Source organism: Lissotriton helveticus, chromosome 3_1, assembly GCF_964261635.1.
Source record: "Lissotriton helveticus chromosome 3_1, aLisHel1.1, whole genome shotgun sequence".
NCBI lineage: Eukaryota > Metazoa > Chordata > Amphibia > Caudata > Salamandridae > Lissotriton > Lissotriton helveticus.
Genome location: NC_136061.1, coordinates 1,090,988,174 through 1,091,007,976, shown reverse-complemented (window position 1 = coordinate 1,091,007,976; position 19,803 = coordinate 1,090,988,174). Strand labels below are relative to the sequence as shown.

At 41.2% G+C, this 19,803-nt stretch overlaps 1 protein-coding gene across 4 annotated transcripts in view; it reads right to left on the bottom strand.

The window, feature by feature from the left end:
• Positions 1-19,803, bottom strand: part of SLC4A10 (solute carrier family 4 member 10) — a 1,019,075-nt gene that overhangs the window by 544,005 nt on the left and 455,267 nt on the right. For all 4 annotated transcript variants that reach the window (XM_078683855.1, XM_078683850.1, XM_078683851.1 and 1 more), the window contains exon 4: positions 6,030-6,168. In XM_078683855.1, coding sequence (XP_078539981.1) covers positions 6,030-6,168 — 139 coding nt within the window. The remainder of the gene's footprint in view (positions 1-6,029; positions 6,169-19,803) is intronic.

The following is a 19,803-nucleotide window of genomic DNA, read 5'->3' as shown; positions in this document are numbered from 1 at the left end:
TCTCTTCTCATCCTTCTTCCAATAGGAGATTTCCCTTGGTTTTTGTTACTTTCTAATTTGAACCTCTTTCATGCTTTTTCTATTTTGAATCATTCACTTTGAACTTATGCCAGCTTTTTCATCTTCTGAAGAGTTATTTATCACCATTTCTTTGAAGTTGCAGTCAGGGATTCAGGTTTATAGTGTAAGCGCATGTTGGTTCAGATAATTCACTTAGAAAGTCTGGTGGACTGGAATGAAGGAAATGAGTTAGAGCATAGTCTCACATTGTACCATGAGTAATAGCTGTCTTGCCTTGTTTCAGCTCCCTCTATATCACTTAAAACTTTTTCCGTAGTGTTAACCCTTGGAAGAACCCCTAGCTGTCCATTTTAATTTGGAGACGTCTCTTTGGATCCACTCCTGAGGGTACATATGCCTCACGCTATTAGAAATGAACATGGTCACAACTGACAATCAGGCTGAGACCCAAGTAAAAATTCCCAGCCACTCACATATCTTGAGTCAAGTTCATGGGAGTCCAAGTGAGCGTCCGTCCCAGTAGCCCGTGCTCCATGATCCCATTATAGGATGACAGGGTGCACAGAACAGGTCCAGCACAGTCAGGTCACAGCACCCACTGCAGACACCACAGCTCCTTAAATCCTGTAGGCTTCATGTGCTTCTTGAGCACAGTTCAGTTCTCAGCCGCAACCGTAAGATGTGGTTGCGGTTTCCTCTCTGTAGCAGTGCTTGAGAAGGAGACACAGTGAGCCTCCCTTCAATCGTTTTAATCAGCCTAGAGTTGTCTTCTGCTATTTTTAACCACCAATCTGATTGCTCCCAGGGCAGGAAGGAGACCAAGAAATGCGTCAAGACTCAATGAGAGTCAACAGGGACACAAACTGCAGCTACTGAGGGCTCACCACAGCTCTATGCAGCAGCTGCCACACTCTTGTGGGAGCTGGCAATTTCTTTAGTGGGTCAATCTGCTCCTTTCAGCTGCTGATTTGTCAGACAGCTGCTGCAAGCTTCATCTTGTGTACAGACTCCTCCAGCTAAGATAACTCCAGCAACCAGTATTGAACACACATATGTTTGAAATACTTTCCCCACCTATGTTTACCTTTACAATATATATATATCTTCAAGATACATTAATGTGCAGTTAAAAATAGTAAATCTCTGTGTACCAATGGATATCAATATTTTTGCTACAATATTCTTTTAGCACAGTATTCTGACACACAACTTTAGTACCCCGCTCTCAACAGACCAGGCCAGGCCAGACATATTTACCATCACAGACCCAGAGTGTCTTCTTTAAGTAATTGCAGACTTTTTGAGGTGATGTATCCTCAACTCAAAGGCTACCTGTCAAGGACATAAGTGCTGGATCTCTAAGGTTTCTGTAGCTGGATCTCAAAGGTTTTCTGGTAAAGAGGTCCTGGAGCATTGACTATCACTTTCAGTTCATGTCTGACTCTCGTTTCTTAGGCATGGTTTGTTTTTTCCACACGTGCTGTTTTAGAACCAGTTGACGGACATTTCTTGACTTTTTAAATGCCTCTGCGTCCAAGAAAAACACTTTTCTACAGATGATTGCAGGCAGCACAAGGTGACAAGGGGGGTTTTCACTTTAACAAACCCATAACGCAAGCAAAAAGTGAGACACCCCCTCACCACTGATACTATCAGCCTTTTGGAAGCAGTACCTCTGAGTAGGCGAAGGAGCCAGGTCCTTAGAAATGTTAACCCTACACTTCTGAGGAGACCACTGTCTCCAGACTCCCACACTCTCCATCTAATCTAATGATATAGCTTCAGGATGGAACCAAAGGCATGACACAGAAATGGGGCATTTTAGACATATGCCATTTCTCTATCCTCCTACAGTTGTGAGTTTTTGCTACACAAATACCTCAACAATACTAGCTATACACAGTTCTAGTCTGGCATGCTACCACTAACCTCCATTTTGTGAAGCATGCTAATTGTGGCAGTCCAAGATGAATTCCACTGACTAACAGTCCAACAGTGGACATACTGCTCTGACACAAACATGGCAACTGAGGAAACTGAGGAAATTCGCAGACAGGTGGATGGAGGGGGCAGAGCCGTCCTCATCCTCCTCGACCTCTCGGTAGCATTTGACACCCTGAATCACGCAGTGTTAGTAAGGCGCCTGAGGTCGGTGGGGATTGGGGAGCTGGCTGTGTCCCTTCTTTCTTCATTTCTGGCCTCCAGGCAACAGAGTATACACTGGGATAACATCTAATCTAAACCTTTCTGTACTCCCTGTGGAGTGCCGCAGGGATCTGCATTGTCACCCAAACTGTTCAATATATATGTTGCTCCACTTGCTGTAACTATTAGAAAGTATGATCTTTTGTTGGCCTCGTATGCAGACGACTCCCAGATTGTCATCTATGTATCCAAACAGTCTGAGGACACTGCTGTCAACTTGCATGCCTGTCTGCATCAGATTATGAAATGGATGAGTCATAATTACCTTAAGATCAATACCGATAAGACCGAGGTGATGGAGTTTGGCAATGGGCCTTCAATATGGAATTCAATATGGTGGTCGGCTGAGGCAGGTCAATGTCCTGCCCCCTCCAACAAAGTTAAGAACCTTGGGGCTATTTTCGCAGACCAGCTCAACTCGGCAGGCCAGATCAACAGTGTAACTTCCTCCTGCTTCTTCATACTGAAGCTTTTCAGGAAGATATTTCCCTTTATCCCCCATGATCTGAGGAAATCAGTGGTAGTCGCCCTTGTCCTCTCGCGTTTAGATTATTGCAATGCGCTCTATATCGGCATTGATAAAGCCCAGAGGTTAAAATTACAATTGATTCAAAACGCTGCGGCTTGGCTATTGTTAGACATCCCTAGAGGACATCCCACATCTGTCGCTATCCACTCTTTGCATTGGCTTCCAATTCAGCAAAGGACGGCATTTAAAGCCTTATGTCTGATCCATAAGACACTGTTCTGTGGCGGGACGACTGATTTTCAGAATCTTTTCTCTTGTTCTACCCCTACCAGAAACCTTAGATCCACCGATGCTGGGTTTGTTTGTATCCCCAAGATACGCAAAGCCAGATGGGGAGGCAGAAGTCTCTCACATTGTGCTGCAAAACTGTGGAATCAGCTACCCATTTCCATGAGACTAATGCCTAATAGGCTTCCTTTTAGGAAGGCATTAAAAACACAGTTGTTTCCACCTCCTTAAATATCATTCATAGCCGCTACGACCTACTATCTCACTTTCCAGCACCAAGACGCCTCGGCATTCAAGTGCTTTACAAAACTATATCCTATCCTATATACCTATAGCACATGATACAATACCCTGGCATACAGGAATTAGCAGGTGATCCGACCACGTAAGGCTTATGTTGAACTGCAGGGAGACATTAGACTGGTTGGACAATCACCTAGTGCTGATAACAGGAAAAAAGACTGCTCTGCAACAACCATTAAAACAGATGCTGTCACCACTGCCATGCACATGAGAGCCAAGAGAACAGTAGTCAGTAGTCCCTCTTAATAAGGGGACACAGATGGTGTCCCTCGCCAGATCACAGCAGAGTCCAGCACTCTCCGTGTGTACAGATGATTGTTGTGAATGTTGAGGCCAGAAAATCAAAAACACAATAGAAACTTGAGTTAGGGTAATCCAGGACAATGGTACATGCTCATAAAACCACCTTGATTTTGCCCTCCCAACAGCTGTACACATCCTATATTTGGGTGTATAGCATTCTATTTTTTAACAGCTGAAACTATTTACACATAAATCATTTTTTCATCATTTACAGAAACTAGAAAGTTGTTAAATGTCAGTTGAATCTCTCATGGATATTTTATCCTCTATTAACTGTGCCCTTTCCTCAATAAGGGGAATCTTGCACATCATGCTTTTAGGCTTGTAGCTCAAAGACTATTGACAACTGCAAATGACTGTTCATCCCAGAGGGAATAACACATTTGATGTGAGATGAAATTACCAGCTCAATTATGCGGAGATAAATGACGTTGGTAGTTTCTTCACCTCCACAGACCTTTGTCAAAGCCTTCATTGTCACAGAGCATCTGTGAAGATGATTAAGCTGAGTAATCATATGGTAAAAAAAATATGAATCTAATTTTGAATAATGAATAACATCAGTGTGTGAATTCATACCAAGATAAATATTCCTTTGCCTGTTTGTACAGACCGTCCTCATTACAGTTGCATTACAGGTCTAGTTTTACTTAATTAATATTAACTAAATCCTTACTGGGCTTCCTTCTTTACAGTGAAAGCAATGTTTACTAAGGACTGGGGATCCTATACACTAAATTTCCTGTTCTGAAGTCGGACACTGCTTTGCCATAATTCCAAAGTAAAACTGAGAGAAACTGAGAGACTTTGATTTTAAATGGTTAACTTCTTGATATATGTCCTTAATTTAGTAAATATGATATAAAGTGGCACTAGCATTCAAAAGGGACACATGGAGATCTTCACAAATTCTTGCACTAATTTAAGCCTACCTGCTGGCTTGTCAGTCACATTAATGAACTTTAGTCAGTTATCAATGTAAAGACAAGTTGTACGAAACAATTAGTAATATTGAAACTGAAGTTGATATGAAGACTGAACAAACATTATTCATAGGAATACACCCTTCTTAATGTTACTAAATATACTAACTTTCTGCTTCACCTATTATCATGTGTTAACAGGATCCACTTCTCACTTCGCTATGCCACACCTACATAAGGATTAGCCCTAAGGAATACACGTCATTAATAGAGGAGCTGCAGAATCTTCTCATAACTAAGATAAGGTGAATGTCATGTAGGTTTATAAGATAAAACCTGTACCCTGTGATCACCCTGAAAGAGGTCTCTTCAGGGGATCAGATTAACAGCTTAATCTCAGTCTATAGCTAAATCCCACCTGTCATTCACGGTTTCGTAAACAACATTCAGCCAGTCCCAGCTCCAACATTTCGAGATGTTGTCACAGACTCTCAGCAGTTCTGGCTGGCACTAGCATGTTCTCTAAGTATAAGCACAGATAATATTCACACAGATAATCTCCAGTCAAAAGTCAATCATCAAAGCACAACAATCAGTAATAACACACCAAGAATTAGGGCTCAGTTCCCCTGACACCTATTTCTACTTCTGCTAAGAAGTTCCTAAATGCAGAAATCCTGACTGTAAAATTGATGTGAGCTACACATATGAAACCTTGCACGAGAGAGTGCAGGCTTAACTAAAATTTCATTTACTCGCATGAAGTATCTGCCAACAATCATCAGACATTTTTTCACTTTTTTGTAATAAACAAAATCACAGCTCCTAGACATGTAGATATATATAGTGCTAAGGGCACAGGAGGGCAGTTGTTCCTAAAGAGATAACAAAATACAGGTAGGAAAATACAAAAAGATATTTAGGGGGAAAAGAGGGGAGGCTTCCTTATTAGGAACTGATGTCCTCACACACCTGTGAGGGTGTCATGCTTCATCATTGGGCGCTTTTGCTCCTCGTGGGGTCGGCACTGCAATACCCCATAGGCCCTGTGTAAGGGCTCTTTGGCAGAGATCTTTTAAAGTAAAAATGCTGTGATGGTGAGCGAAAGTGTGTGGAGCAGGTGAAACAGTTTGTTAAAAATACCACAGAGGTACACTAAGGGTGAAATTTATTTCAGGATCCCCCTGGTAAGGTTAAAAGCAAAAGCTAAACTGTTACTTCCCAGAAACAAGGAAACACAATTTAGTCGTGAGTGCAAGTGATGTGGGTCGGGTCCACATAATTATGCTTGGGAGCTAGGGTACTGGACGTGTTTAGGTTCCCCGTCCCCATCTTTAGTGATTTGTGATATATATATAGTGCACAATATAACCGAATTTTAATCTACCAAAAATAAATCCAGCAAGCCCTGGTCCTACAGGGATTATGGACTTAAAAAACACAGAATCATTGATTGATAAATTAGCATTTGTTGAGAGATACAGTAATAATCTTAACTTTCTAAAGGCTATTCTCACCTGGCTGTTTCTCTCCACTCAGCATCCTCTCCTTCACGTAAACAAATTTCATCAAGCTCTGTAAATAGGTCATGAGGGATGTGTTCTTCATCATCATCTTCTGTCCCCAGAATAAATTGAACACGCTGGGATGGTGTGTCTATTGGAAGGCATGCAAATTGATCAATTTTATTTGTACACCAGCATGTACATTACAAAAACATTTCAACATGATGGTCCTGATTTTCAAACTAATTATACTGCTATAGCCACAGGTTTACCCTTTCATTTGGGAGAATTTCATTAATCTACAAGCCTATCCAAGAGTATTGCCTGAAACCTCTGACAGTTACTGCTGGAAAATGTTTACGAATTTATTTTCCAGTTAAACTTGCACAATTGTACAATCTGCACTGTGCATGAGAAAATGCTATGGCATAAGTGCAAATGAAGGTTTTAATACTTTTTTTTCCTCCATGAGAAAACGTCATCTCTGTTTGAAATTTGGTTACTGGTTGACTGGGGGGTAAGCCCTGATCAAGCAGCAACCACAATCCTAGTCAGGGTAAGGTAAGACAAACCCTAAATTAACCTGTGTTTTCCCTCTGGTATCTTGTCACAAAGCAATCAGGCTTAACTTAGAGGCAATGTATAAAGTATTTGTGCAACACTTCAAACAGTAAATCAGTGAAAACACTACACAAAAAGAATACTACACCAGGTTAAAAAATAAAACCTTAGTTTGATAAATAAAACAAAATTAATATAGAGAAACTCCAACGAGTAGAACTGGATTTATTGAATCTTTAAGTTTATAGTGAGAAATAGAAACAAAAACCACAACACACTAGTCGGGATATCTGGTTACACTGGACTGGGACAAAGTCACAAGTTGAGCCAGACAACAAGGGAGTGCAGGCCAGGTACAAGGACCTAGTTAGGCTCACTTAAAAGAGTACCTTAAATCCTTGTTGTGATGCATTGCATGGATCCGAGTCGACGATGTGTCGTGCAGCCGAGGTCTTGCATCTGTTCAAGATGCAGGGAGGCTGCAATGCGAGGTTCTGTTGCATTGATGTTGAGGATCCCGTCGGCTGGACTTGCGATGTGAAGTCCGGTGTCCTGAAGGCCATGCACAGCTGAAGTGATGTGTCAATTCTGATGAGCTGTGATGTGGAGTCTTGGGGTCATCATCGAGGCTGCCGTCGATGAGAGATGCGAGAAGCAGTGTGGGGGAAAGCATCATGCACTGGCGGTTCCAAAGGAGATGCATCAGTTCCATGATGCAGATACAACAGCAACGCGGGTCCTTTGCAACAAGTCCAACACATGCAGCAGTGTCGATGCATCAGTTCTGCTCATGGATGCGCTGCTCAGCTGAGGAGATGCGCAGGTTTGTGCTTGTGGATGCGTCACTCAGCTGAGCAGATGCATCCATTCTACTGGCAAGCACCTTAGGCCGACTTCCAAGGGTCCAGGACTGGGCTGGCACCACTTGGATAGGTACTATCACAGATTTCACACTATGCAAGGGCTGGAAGCACGTTATGTCCCTGCTGATTCTTAGCCAACTAGCCCTTGGAGTCACTCTCTTTTCTGGGGTCAAGAGATATAGATCCAGTTCTCCTCATCCAGGCAAGAGGGCAACAGCAAAGCAAAGCAGGAGTCCAGCAGAGTGCAGTCCACAAAGTGGCAGTCCTCCAGCAGCACAGCTAGCAGAGTATTCAGAGATCGAGATGTGTTTTGAAACAGTTTCTGCCTGTGAATTGGTGGGCGAAACTTCGAGAGGCTGCCCTTTGAAGTGCACATATACCCTGCCCTGCCAGTCCTGGCTGAAGACTAACTACAGTGGGTATGCAGCCCTTTGTGTGGGGATAGGATACACCCTATTCAGGTCTAAGTGGGACTGAGTCCAGATCCTGCCTCACATTCTGTCAGTGACGGCCCATTCAGTCACTTCTAAACTCCCATTGTGTGTGACAGTATAGGAGGAATACACAAAGCCCAACTGCCAACTACACCCAGGAATGCGACCAGAGATAGGCTGCAGGCACCAAATGGCAAAGGCAAGAAAATGGCAACTTTGTAAATGTGGCATTTTTAGAATTGCTATTTAAAATTTTACTTCACTATGAACTAGGATTTTACATTAAGATTTCGGAGACACCAACCTTGAAATGACACTATAAATGTAATAAGGTAATCCCAATATTATTCCATTGGAGATATATGCCTTGTTCTAGAGAAACATGGATTTAGGAGTTTTTCACTACCAGAACATGTAAAGCTTAAAAGTACATGTTCTGATTTCTAAATATATTGCACCCGGCCTTCCGGGCTATCCAGGGCCTACTTTAGGGGTGACTTATATGCATTAAAAAGGAAGGTTCGGACTGGCAAAAGGTTAATTTTGACAGGTAGAAATGGCAGTTTAAAATACACACAGGCTCTGCAATGGCAGGCCCGAGCAATGTTTAAATGGTTACTTAAGTGGGTGAAACAATCAGTGCTGAAGGCCTACTAGTCACCTTTAATTTTCAGGCCTTGGGAACAGGTGGTGTACTTTACTAGGGACGTATAAGTCAGTTAAATAATCAAATTGAATATGAGCCAATATACCAATATTTAGAGGTGAGAGCACATGCACTCTGGCACTGGTTCACAGTGGTAAAGTGCTCAGAGACCTAATGCCAGCAAAAACAAAGTAAAAGAAATAGAGGAGGAAGAGGAAAACTTGGGGGGAAGACCACCCTAAGGCTGACAGGTCTAACAATCCTCATCTACTAGTGGAGGTTCCCCTTCCTATTCATAGACTCCCCAAAAAATGACTGCCCTTGACATGAGTCAGTGAGGAATATTTCCAGGATCAGAACAGATTGAGGGTAAATTTATGAATTTCCACAAACTTGTGTATTTATTTAAAAACCCTGCCTTGAATCGTATAGTCCCCACACTTGGTAATGCAGTGTTGTCTGAGTTTGTAAAGAAGGAACCCTTGTGGCTTCTGATGGACTCCATAGAACTGTGATGTAAGCATTGGAGCGTAATGACGTGAAGGCAGGTTTAGAATGTGAAGTTTTTGGTCACATGCAGAAGAAACAGAAGAAAAAAGGAGTTTTATAATAAGCCCCATGTGTGCCATAGTCATTAGCGAGTACCCGGGCTGGGAAGGACACTAAAACTGGCAATGAGATAGGGGATAATTAAGCTGAAGATCGACAGTTGTCTCTCAGAGTGTTTGGCGTGGTCCAGCAAACTGCTTGTGCTTTCCATGTGTGCCTCCATCGAAGTGCAGAATCGACATGTGTGGAGTCAAAGCGCAGTCCCAGTCTGTGTAAAGCAATTGAGGATAACGAAAATTTCACTGAAAAGTCTACACATCATTGGCCGAGTGTGTCAGGCAATACAAAGAGACGCTTACAAGCAGCGTAATTCAAATACAAGATACAGCCATCTGCTTAACGGAACTGAACAAAGAGAGTCATTCTGCCACAGTTCTGGGGGAATTCACCCTAGAGGAAGCACCCAGGGTTGTACTTGCGGAGCTGTCCATACCCTAAGTGGCACACCACCAAAGCTGCCGGGTGGAGGCTCAGAACTCCAGAGGCCTCCTGAAAGCAAAGGGCTCCCATTGAGACCAAGAAGGAGTTCAAGTTCCTGGAACGTCAAAGATGACCCAGAAGGCAGCACAGTTTCAGGGCCTTAGAGATGGTAAGCATGATGCAGGGTGAGAAAACTTCACCCTTAGTGTCAGCTAATCTAGTAAATGGTTACAATGTAGCCACATTCTTGAAACCAACACCAAAATGGTGTATTATTGGTGACAAATGGACTGCCTGGATAGAGACATTTGTTATTTCATTGATGCGATAGAAGAATCAGATAGGAGAAAGGTTATCAAGTGCCTTAAGAATCTAGCTGGTGAAGTTGCGAAGGAAGTCATATAGAATATCTTGCGAGCTGATGAAATTACATACCGTCAAATCAAAGCAGCCTTGAATCTCAAGTCCAATCCAATGCCAAATGTAGATTATAAAAAATACATCTTCGGTCAAGGACGACAGAAAGCTGGTGAGACCTTTAACAAATTCATTGAGAAACTAGATAAGCTCATCAAACACTGTAAGTTCAATTAATTTAATAATGCTTTACTCTTCAGAGTGATTGATGGATGCTTGTCAGATTCGTTCAGACTACGAATGCTGAGAGAAACTCTTAGCCCGGAGGGAGTTCTCATGGCAGCCAAAGGAGAAGAGGGTGCTGATGGACCAGCTGCTGACATGGAGGCTGGAAATGTCCAGAGTGAGTCAGTCATAAATGTGAAAAATAAGCCAAAGCACAAGGCAGAGGGAGGCAGAGTGAATAATTCAAAGAAGCTGTTCTTCAGGTGCGGATTTTCATTTCCACATGAAGGTAAATGTCCCAACATTAGGCAAATCTGCAAAAGCTGTGGAAAGGAGAACCATTTTGTAATGATTTGCAAGGGGAAGGAAAAAGTAAGTGCGTCATGGCGCAAAGACAAAATGGCTGCCCCAATGCCCATAAGGTCAAGCGACCACATCAGATGGAGCAAATCAATACCAAACGAAGAAGACAATATCTAAATCTTTGTCAAACAGTTCTTCCTCATCAATGTCAAGTGAAAGTGAAGAAGATGGTTCTGCCATGTCCATATTTACCTCAGAGAAAAATGTGCATGTTGCACTGGCCGCATGAGAGGAAAAATAGCAGCCCAAAAAAAGTTGGGTTGGGTTGGGAAAACTCAAGACTAATAAAGTCAAATTGCACATTAATGAGGACATCCATTCCATTGCTGAAAGACACAGATGAATTGCCTTTCACTTACAGGAAACTATTGAAAAAGAAATAGAGTCCTTCCTCAAACACAATATTGTTAATGTTTCCGCTGGTCCAACTCCATGGGTTTCTCCCATAGTGGTAGTACTCAAAAAGGACAGTGAAAGAGCTGTACGCATCTGCGGGATTATGCATCAAGCAAACAAGGCATTTAAAAGAGAGCGGCATCCAGATCCGCATATTGCCAGCAAGCTATCACAATTCAATAGTGCAAAGGTATTCTCTCACCTTGATAAAGGGTATCATCAGTTGGAACTCGTGGAGAATTGCAGATACATTACAACATTTTCTACACATGTTGGTCTGCTCCATTACAAAAGATTACGTTTTGGTGTGTCATCGGCTGCAGAGCTATTTCAAGATGCCATTAGGCATATCATACAGTCTTTCATGAATGCTTTCAATTATATTGAGCATATATTGGTTTTTGGGGCTACACAGAAGGAGCAAGTCAAAGCTCTCACACAAGTGTGCCATTTACTCGCTGATGCCGGTTAAACTTTGAATGCCAATAAATGTGTGTTCCATAAGACAATGTTAAAATTCTTTGGCCATATCTTTTCTGATGGGGGCATGACACCCAATCCAGCTAAAGTACAAGTGCTGTCAACTTTCAGTCCCCCACGTGGTGTTTCCATGTTATGCTCAATCCTTGGAATGGCCAGCTACTGCTCTAGATACATACAGGTCTTTGCCACTGCCAGTGCGCCATTAAGAGACTTGACAAATAATATTGTTTCTTTACTTTGGTCAAATGAATGCAAGAAATGCTTCCAGAAACTCAAACAAGCTATTAGGAAGGCTACTGAAATGGCATACTTTGATACAAAGTGTCATACTGTGGTTGTTGTTGATTCTAGCCCTGTTGGGTTAGACACCTTGCACAGCACAGCGGACACCCAAATGCTCAAAGACGTATTGTGGCAAATGCAAGTTGAAGTTTGCCTAAAATCTGAATATGCTGATTCACAACTGAGATCGAAAGCTTAGCAGTGGTGTGGGGTTTGTGAACATTTCCAAGTATTCCGCTATGGGAGGTCTTTCACGTTTGTGACAGACCATCAAGCATTGTTGATTATCTTTGGCAATCCAAAGGCACAAATACCTCCTCACATTGAATGATGGGGTATGCAATTACAAGAATACAACTACATCATTGTGCATCAACCAGGGACAGATCAGAAACCTGCTGATTACTTCTCACGAGTGCCCTGGCACCCATTCTAAGATGGCCAATGCCTACATAAATTTCATTGTGAAATCAAGCATCCCAGCTGGTATTTCGTTGGAACAAATTGTCAGTGCCATGACTCAAGATAGTGGCATGCTTAAACTGAAGGATATTATTTCACATTAACCTTGGTACCAGCACTCTCACCCTCTTACTAAAGGCAATGAATACCAGAGGTTTAAAAATGACAAATATGAAATGTTCGTTTCTCAGGAAGGTATTATTCTAAGAGGTTTGAGAACTGTCATTCCGGAGAGTCTGTGACAACAGATAATTGAAGTGGCCCATGAATCACATCGTGGAATTGTCATCAAACAAGCTCTCTGAGACGGAGTCTGATTTCCACACCTTGAAAATAGAGTAGAAAGAGATTTGAAAGTCTGTTGTCTAAGCAACTGCCTGTCACTGAAAACCACTACACACACTTTAAACATGTCAGAAATGCAAACGCATGCATGGGAAAGAATTGCTGTTGGCTTCTTCAATCCTCTTGGCAATGACCATCACCTGATGGTGATCGTTGATGAATGCTCCTGTTTTCAATTGATAGAACATCTCTCATCTATCACTCAAGAATGAGTCATTGAGAGATTAGATAGCAAATTTGTGACATGGGGTGTTCCTGCGATCTTAAAGTCTGACAATGGCCTACCTTTCAACAGTTGAGGATTCAGAAACTTCTCAGTCATTCTAATGTGAAACATCAGAACAGCACACGTCTTTGGTCACAGGCCAATAGCCCTGTCGAACGTTTCATGAATACTCTTAAGAAAGTTGTCCAACTTGCTATACTAGAAAAGCTTGACTGTCTTAAATTCGACTCTTTGAGCTTACCGTTTGACCCCTCACTCAACCACAAGGGAAAGCCCTTCAACCCTGATGTCTGGGAGAGCCATGATGACCAAGTTACCTCAATGGACCAACAAAAGATCAAATACTGAGGATCAAACCTGCATGAATAACTTGGATAGTAAGAGGAAAATAAAGGCCTATGAAGTCGAGCATGCAAAGACATTATGTTTACCAGAGGAGATCGTGTGTTTGTTTGAAGGCATAGAAAATGAATATCTAATGCTGCTTTTGATGCTGAAATCTTTTCATTTTGAGACCAGCAAAGGACACATGGTGACTGCCCAACGCCTTGGAACGTCCATTATGCGAGGTTCCTTGGATTTCTGACATGTGGCTCATCCCTCATCAGGTACTGATGTAAATGTAGGGACTGGGTCTGAAAGGACAAGTAAAGACCCCTGTCTGCTGCTGTTTCTACATCACTAATACCGGTCATGGACACTTCTATTGTCTGTCCCACGTTTCGGAAGACACGGTTGTGATGTGTGATCAGAGTGCAACAAAGACTCATTAAAGAGCTATGATTGTGTACATATTTGTATTTAACAAAGGGGGAGATGTAGTGTTGTGTGAGTTTGTAATGACTGAATGCTTGTTGCTCCTGATGGGAACCGTAGAACTGTGATGTAAGCATTAGAGCATACTGAAGTGAATGCAGGTTTAGAATGTTGAGTTTGTGGTTACATGCAGAAGAATAAAGACATATTGTACTAAGCTTCGTGTGTGATGTAGTCATTAGTGAGTACCCGGGCTGGGGAGGACGCTTCAGGTAGGAGCTTTATATGTCTGAATTATTGACTATAGTGAGGTAGTGCCTCAGCTACAGCTGCACATGTATATGGAACTCATAACTGCAGCCAGCCTTGTGAACCTATTCCAACGTTACAAAAGGTAAGTGCTACTGGAGACAATAATAAAAACAGAATGATCGGTCTCTAAATTAACTGTGAAAAATGTAACGAAGACAGCACAATGACTAACTATTAGGCATAATAACAAGGATATTTAAATAATTGAATCTATTCAATTGAGAACAATAGGGTGTTGCTCAAAACCTAATTGATTCATTGTCTTGTACGCCTACTGATCAATGTATTTGTCTTTACCCACATTGCTTTGACAGTAAGACTGAGACTCAACATGAATGAGTCCCATGGGACTATTGTTGGATTATAGTATTATTACCTTGCTTCTTGTGGGCATACAGGATTGGCCTTGTTTTTATTGATATATAATTGTCCTTTAGGCCAGCCTGACACACTTCATGCTAGAGGGTCATTGCTGCTTTGAGGTTGGCCATGAGAATGGTCTTGTAGCTTGAGTACATATATAGTTATTTGGACCCACGTAGGAGTGCCAACATCTGCGCCAATGATGGGCTCCCGGTTCTGCACACCCCATCTACTCCTCTACCTTCTACTATGGACCGGTAAAAGGGGCTATGAGTATTTTCCCTCAATATCTACGTTTAACAGTAAACGGCACCATGAAGTTGCTTCAGTCACAAGCTTTTGCCTTTCGAAAAACCTAAATAAATAAAGTGCAAGAGTGTATGTGAAACTATCCTTTATCTGTGGTTGAACAGAGTAGGATGGGTCGCATTTTTTTGTCTTTAGGTTTTTGACTGTCATTTGTTTAGTTACATGAGTAGTAAGTGCACAGTCATGGATTTATCATTCGGTGGCTATTGGCCAAAAAAGGAGAGAAATCATTTGTATTGTTTGATGTTCGAAATAGTGAACTACTGACAGAAACGTTCCATCATCTCTGCCTTTGTACGGTCCAAGAAGAGTGAGGAGAAACATGTTATTTAACGGCTATTTTATGTGCAATAAAACGTTTTATAGCACCATATGTCCAATGTTTTTCTGATTAAAATGTGAATTGTGATTCACCTCCTATGATTCAATTATGGTAGTTGGAAGGTCATTTTTAATACAGATGCATACACAGCACTAGATTTTGCCAATGTACTTTCTTGCACAGAAAATCTCAAGACATATATTTTGAAAGCTTCAGTAAGCAGGTGAATTATAACATAGCTTAAGCTTGATTTTGCAGAGTGTACAATCTAAGGAGGGAGATTGAACAGCAGATCTAGCTTTATTACTGAGTGGCCAGTAGATTGTGGCTAGCTAACCAAAAGAAAGATGTGCATTTTCATTTCTGCATACCCAAGTGGATAATTGCGACCATTTTAAATTCAATGTTGAATATTCATCCAAAGGACTTCAAGAGGTGCCACTGTTTTAATGAAAATATTGCCATGAAAGCTTTGCTCAGAAATTGTTCTGAATAAATAAAGGTAATCATCACAGCACAGAGTGCTAGTTTCTGTTAGCACACTTCTTACACTATAAGGTTATATTGTGTCTAGGGAAAACACAATCATGCTAGCACGTATCTTTTAATAATTGCTTAATTTCTTCTCCTTGTCATAAGGGCTTACAATTACTGACTTTCACTCAAACATCCTATTTGCAATAAACAAGCAGCACCACAACGGCAGAAGACATATGGCTCAATATGGAGTTAGGTAATCTAGTATTGTAATGTGTGAAATTATTAATATCTCTAGTGGGGATTTCCAGCAAGTATCACTTACAAGTCCTTCTACAAGGACCATACAGCTTGAAAATGTGTACTCACAGTCACTCCACAAACATCATAAACCTGAAGGAACAGGATATCCCAGATGCAAAAAAAGAAAGAAACAGTTAAATAATCCTTCTCTAATTATCTGGAAGAAACTACCCCTCATATGCCACTGGCTGCACACTTCTATCCATTAGGAAAGAACTAAGGATCTCATTTAGTGGCAACAATAAAAGGATATTTCCATAAAAAGATAAAATATCTCTTTTCCCACCTCTGCATTAAACTGTCCTTCAACAGAAGGTAGACAAACCAATGTTGGAACCTCGTGTGGCTCTGCCTCTAGCCCATGGTCCTCATGTGCATCATGTGTTGGTACTTTCAAAATCAAATTTATTGTGGGCTAGCCTTTACTCCCTGTGTCTTTAACATTAAGAAAGAAAGCTATGAAATGCTTGATGAATTTCATAGAACATGCTTTCATGTGACCCTGTTAGACTGGGAGAAAAGCCTTGCTATGTCAAACCTAGGCCTTGCGATTTATTTACTAGCAATGTGTCACTTCTTTGGTGGTGCATTCCGAGTACTCACAGTTTCTGAGGGAAATTTCAGTATGGCCATGGCAGAATTGATGCTATGAACTTTAAATTCATACATGGCTGTTTCCATGGCAGAGACAACTACACACGTAGAAAGACCCCCACCACTATATCAACCGTTTCACTCTGCCGAAGTGGCTGAAATGGATACAGCACTACCCTGACTACTAGGATAAGGACCTTCACTTGGTCTGATACCGCATAGGATATCCCCACTCCCTCTGTTTAAATCCACCTATCCCTTCCCATGTTGTTTAAGCACTCATGAACCTTTTGAAATTGTGCATTCATGCTACAATATTCTATAATTATCAGAATGAAACAATACGTAAACATTGATAGTAAAATAAATAATTTTACATACCAGATATCCCTTTTTGTAGTCAACAGCCTTAAATTAAGAGGATGCACCAAGAAATGTTGAATCTAAGACTAACACCCGGGAGCAGTTGCCTCCAATGCTTGCACGGCTAAAGATCTTATTCAAATGACTGTTTTGAAAGACAATCTTGGATGATACATGATTATTTGATAAACAACTGAACAAATGGACCATAGATCATGAGGGAAGGGGGCAAGAATAAACCACTTATGTCTTTTATGCCAGAGTCTCTAAGAAGAGTGTTCTTGAGACCCTCAACCACGCCGTCACGGCCTGCAGTGTGTGTTTACCTCTGCCCGTGTGATCTTGTGGATAGCTTCATCAGCGGGACATTATCACTTGAATTTCCTGTTCTCCAAATAATACTACATCCTCCACCAGGAGGGAAACTGTCTGTGTGATAAAAGTGGCATATCCTTAAACTTTTTGGTTTCTGAATTGTATTATTATTTATTTATTTCAGTGCGGAGACACATTAAACATTGTCACATTCATATGTATATTTCGTTTTTCTAAGCACATGGGGATTAGGGCACTTACTGGTGCTTTAAAATGAATTAACCCACCTGGCCTGTACAAGGCATACATCAATGCTTCCCCGTGGTTGCTTCCTCGTTGTTGCAGTCGCCTCCATTTTTTTCTACTGTTTACCGCCCATCATGCACACCGTTCATTCTGTTTGTTGCATTTCATTTCTTAGCGTTTAATTCTGGTGTCTGTGGCATCATGAAGGAACTAATTGTTCACTGAGTTCAATTTTTCTTCAACGCTCTCTGCTTGCATATACAGTAGACATGGGGATTGATGCTATTTTTTCCAATTTTCTTGGCATACAACAAAATCATAGGGCATAGACCTTGTGTCAGCGCTCTTTCTCATTTGCGTTCTTCTCCAATCTCTATCTTTGCTGTCTCTTGTTTTCTACGTTACCTCTTTTCACCCACTTCCCAGTTGATCCCCCCCCTGTAATCCTTTTTTGTTTTAAAATGTACTGCTAAACCAAAAAAATGCTTAAGTGCTATGTTACCAGTTCATTTTGGATGTGAATAGAAAAAGGTCACCCACTTCATACAAATGCATATGCGCAAATGATGCCTTTTTTTATAATATTATTATTCGATATGCTGTACAGAAAGAACTAAAAGCATTGGCAGAGGCAATAGGTCGCAAAGTAGAGTGCTATTGACTTTGCAAATGCATGAGGTCCACCTTGGCAGAGGAAGCAGACTTCCCTCACTCGAACCTCTGAGTGTCTGAGCTGGTTAACTGTCAGCTGCATATGGGTCATGTTTGTACTTGGAGAATTGGTTTGGCTATGCGGAAACTCGAGGTACAATGAATACTATTTTCATTCTGTGTCACTAACTGTGTGTTGTTTGTCTTGGGGTGAGGTCCTTAGCTGGGAGAGCCCAGAAGGCATTTACAGGCACATGCATCAATATTGCATTTTGCGATTTCTTAATTGCGAAAAATAAGGAATCGCAATTAAGGAATTGCAAAATGCAATGCATCAAGAAATCGCTAAATAAATTGCGATTTCTTAATATTCCTTAATTGCGACTCGCAAATTGCGAGTCGCAATTAAGGATTACTTCCCCATTCATTTAGCCCATAGGAATGAATGGGAAGACATTCTCAATTTGCGATTAGCAATTAGCGAATCGCAAATTGAGAATGCGATTTCAAGGGTGCAGGGGTGTCCAAAGTACACTCTGTTGCACCCCTGAAATCAATCTGTGCACATATGTTGTGCACACACATGCCCTTAGGGCATGTGTGTGCACAACATGAAACTTTGAAAAATGCACAAAAGTGCATTTTTCAAAGTTTTCGCAAATTACCATGAGGTTCAACCTCATGATAATTTGCTCCCTTTAATTGCGAAATCGCAATTTTTTCAAGTTTCATGCATTGCATTTAAGGAATCGCAAAATGCGATTCCTTAAATGCAATCGCAATTTGAGAATTTGCAAATATTTGCAAATTCTTAAATTGCGAGGGCCTTGACCCTTCATGCATTCCAGAAGCAGATTTTGCGATCGCAAACGGCCGATTTTTGCGATTCGCACCGTTTGCGATCGCAAAATCCTTTGATGCATGTGCCTGTTCGATTTAGATTGGCGATGGGGCTGTCAGTTACAGGCTGATTGTTGGTTCCTCCAGGAAGTTAGAAAAGTTGGTAGTATGGTCAGGAGCTCATAATCTTGGGTGAATATCTGTGTTCTGGTGTCAGCAGCGCTCCAGAAATGTGTGTTGCTCCCCATTAACTTTAAAATGTTTGTTTTTGCTCTATATAACTTTGCCCTGGAGCTTCTTACTTGTGCAAAATCTGTGCTAATGGTTCAGTGATGTTTTTACTACTGAGAACCTGTTGATACTTTTAACTCACAAAATCTGAAGGTGCGGGAGAACTTTTGAAACCGTCTTATTCCATGAATACTACTTTGCTTTTTGAGAGGGCGGAGTGTGGGACTGAATAATATTTCAATGTAATGAAAAACTAGCCCTGATTTTTTTTATATTTTCGCAGCTAAGAAGGCAAAGTGTTCAGAGCCCCTTATATATCTGTTCATACCTGTCACTCTTTAGGAACCAGTCCTCACTCAAGATCTTAACTTTGCAAACGTGTATATGCTTTCATTTTCTTCTTAAAATTTGTTTTTGTATGACATGATTCCCTCTTTTGAAGAGTTGTAGTGCAGGTAGCATGCCAAATACTTATATGCAACCATGAAATATGAAAAACAAGCTATTATTCTCATATTCAAATCTACACAATTTCTGCAGACAAAGAAGGATAAAAAGCTGAAATTACCCATAAAGACTGTAAAGATTTTTGCAAAAAGGTCAGTCTCCGAAATATCGTAGTGAGCTTGGAATGTGTGGCCTTTAGTTTACAAGAAGAACTATGCAGCAGGCACATTAACGAAGCTTCTTGCCTTCATCAACTCTACATATATTGTACTATGTGACTGAAATGCAAAAGCATTCTACCAAATTCACATGTTGCAGTCCCTCTGCACATTCCACTAGCCAGTGCATGGTAGCCATGCTTAGCAAGAGATTTCTTAAAATGTAACAGTTCTAAAATGGGTAAAAGGAATGTTAAATTAAATGCAACACATATCCCGAATATCTTCGAAGTGGACACATGCTAGTGAAATAGTACGAAGCTTTTTATCTGTCGCAAACTGCGCGATTCACCCCCAAAAAATATATTTTCCTATGTACAAAACCATACTTTGTGATTCAGTAACCTATTACCGAATAGCAAAATGG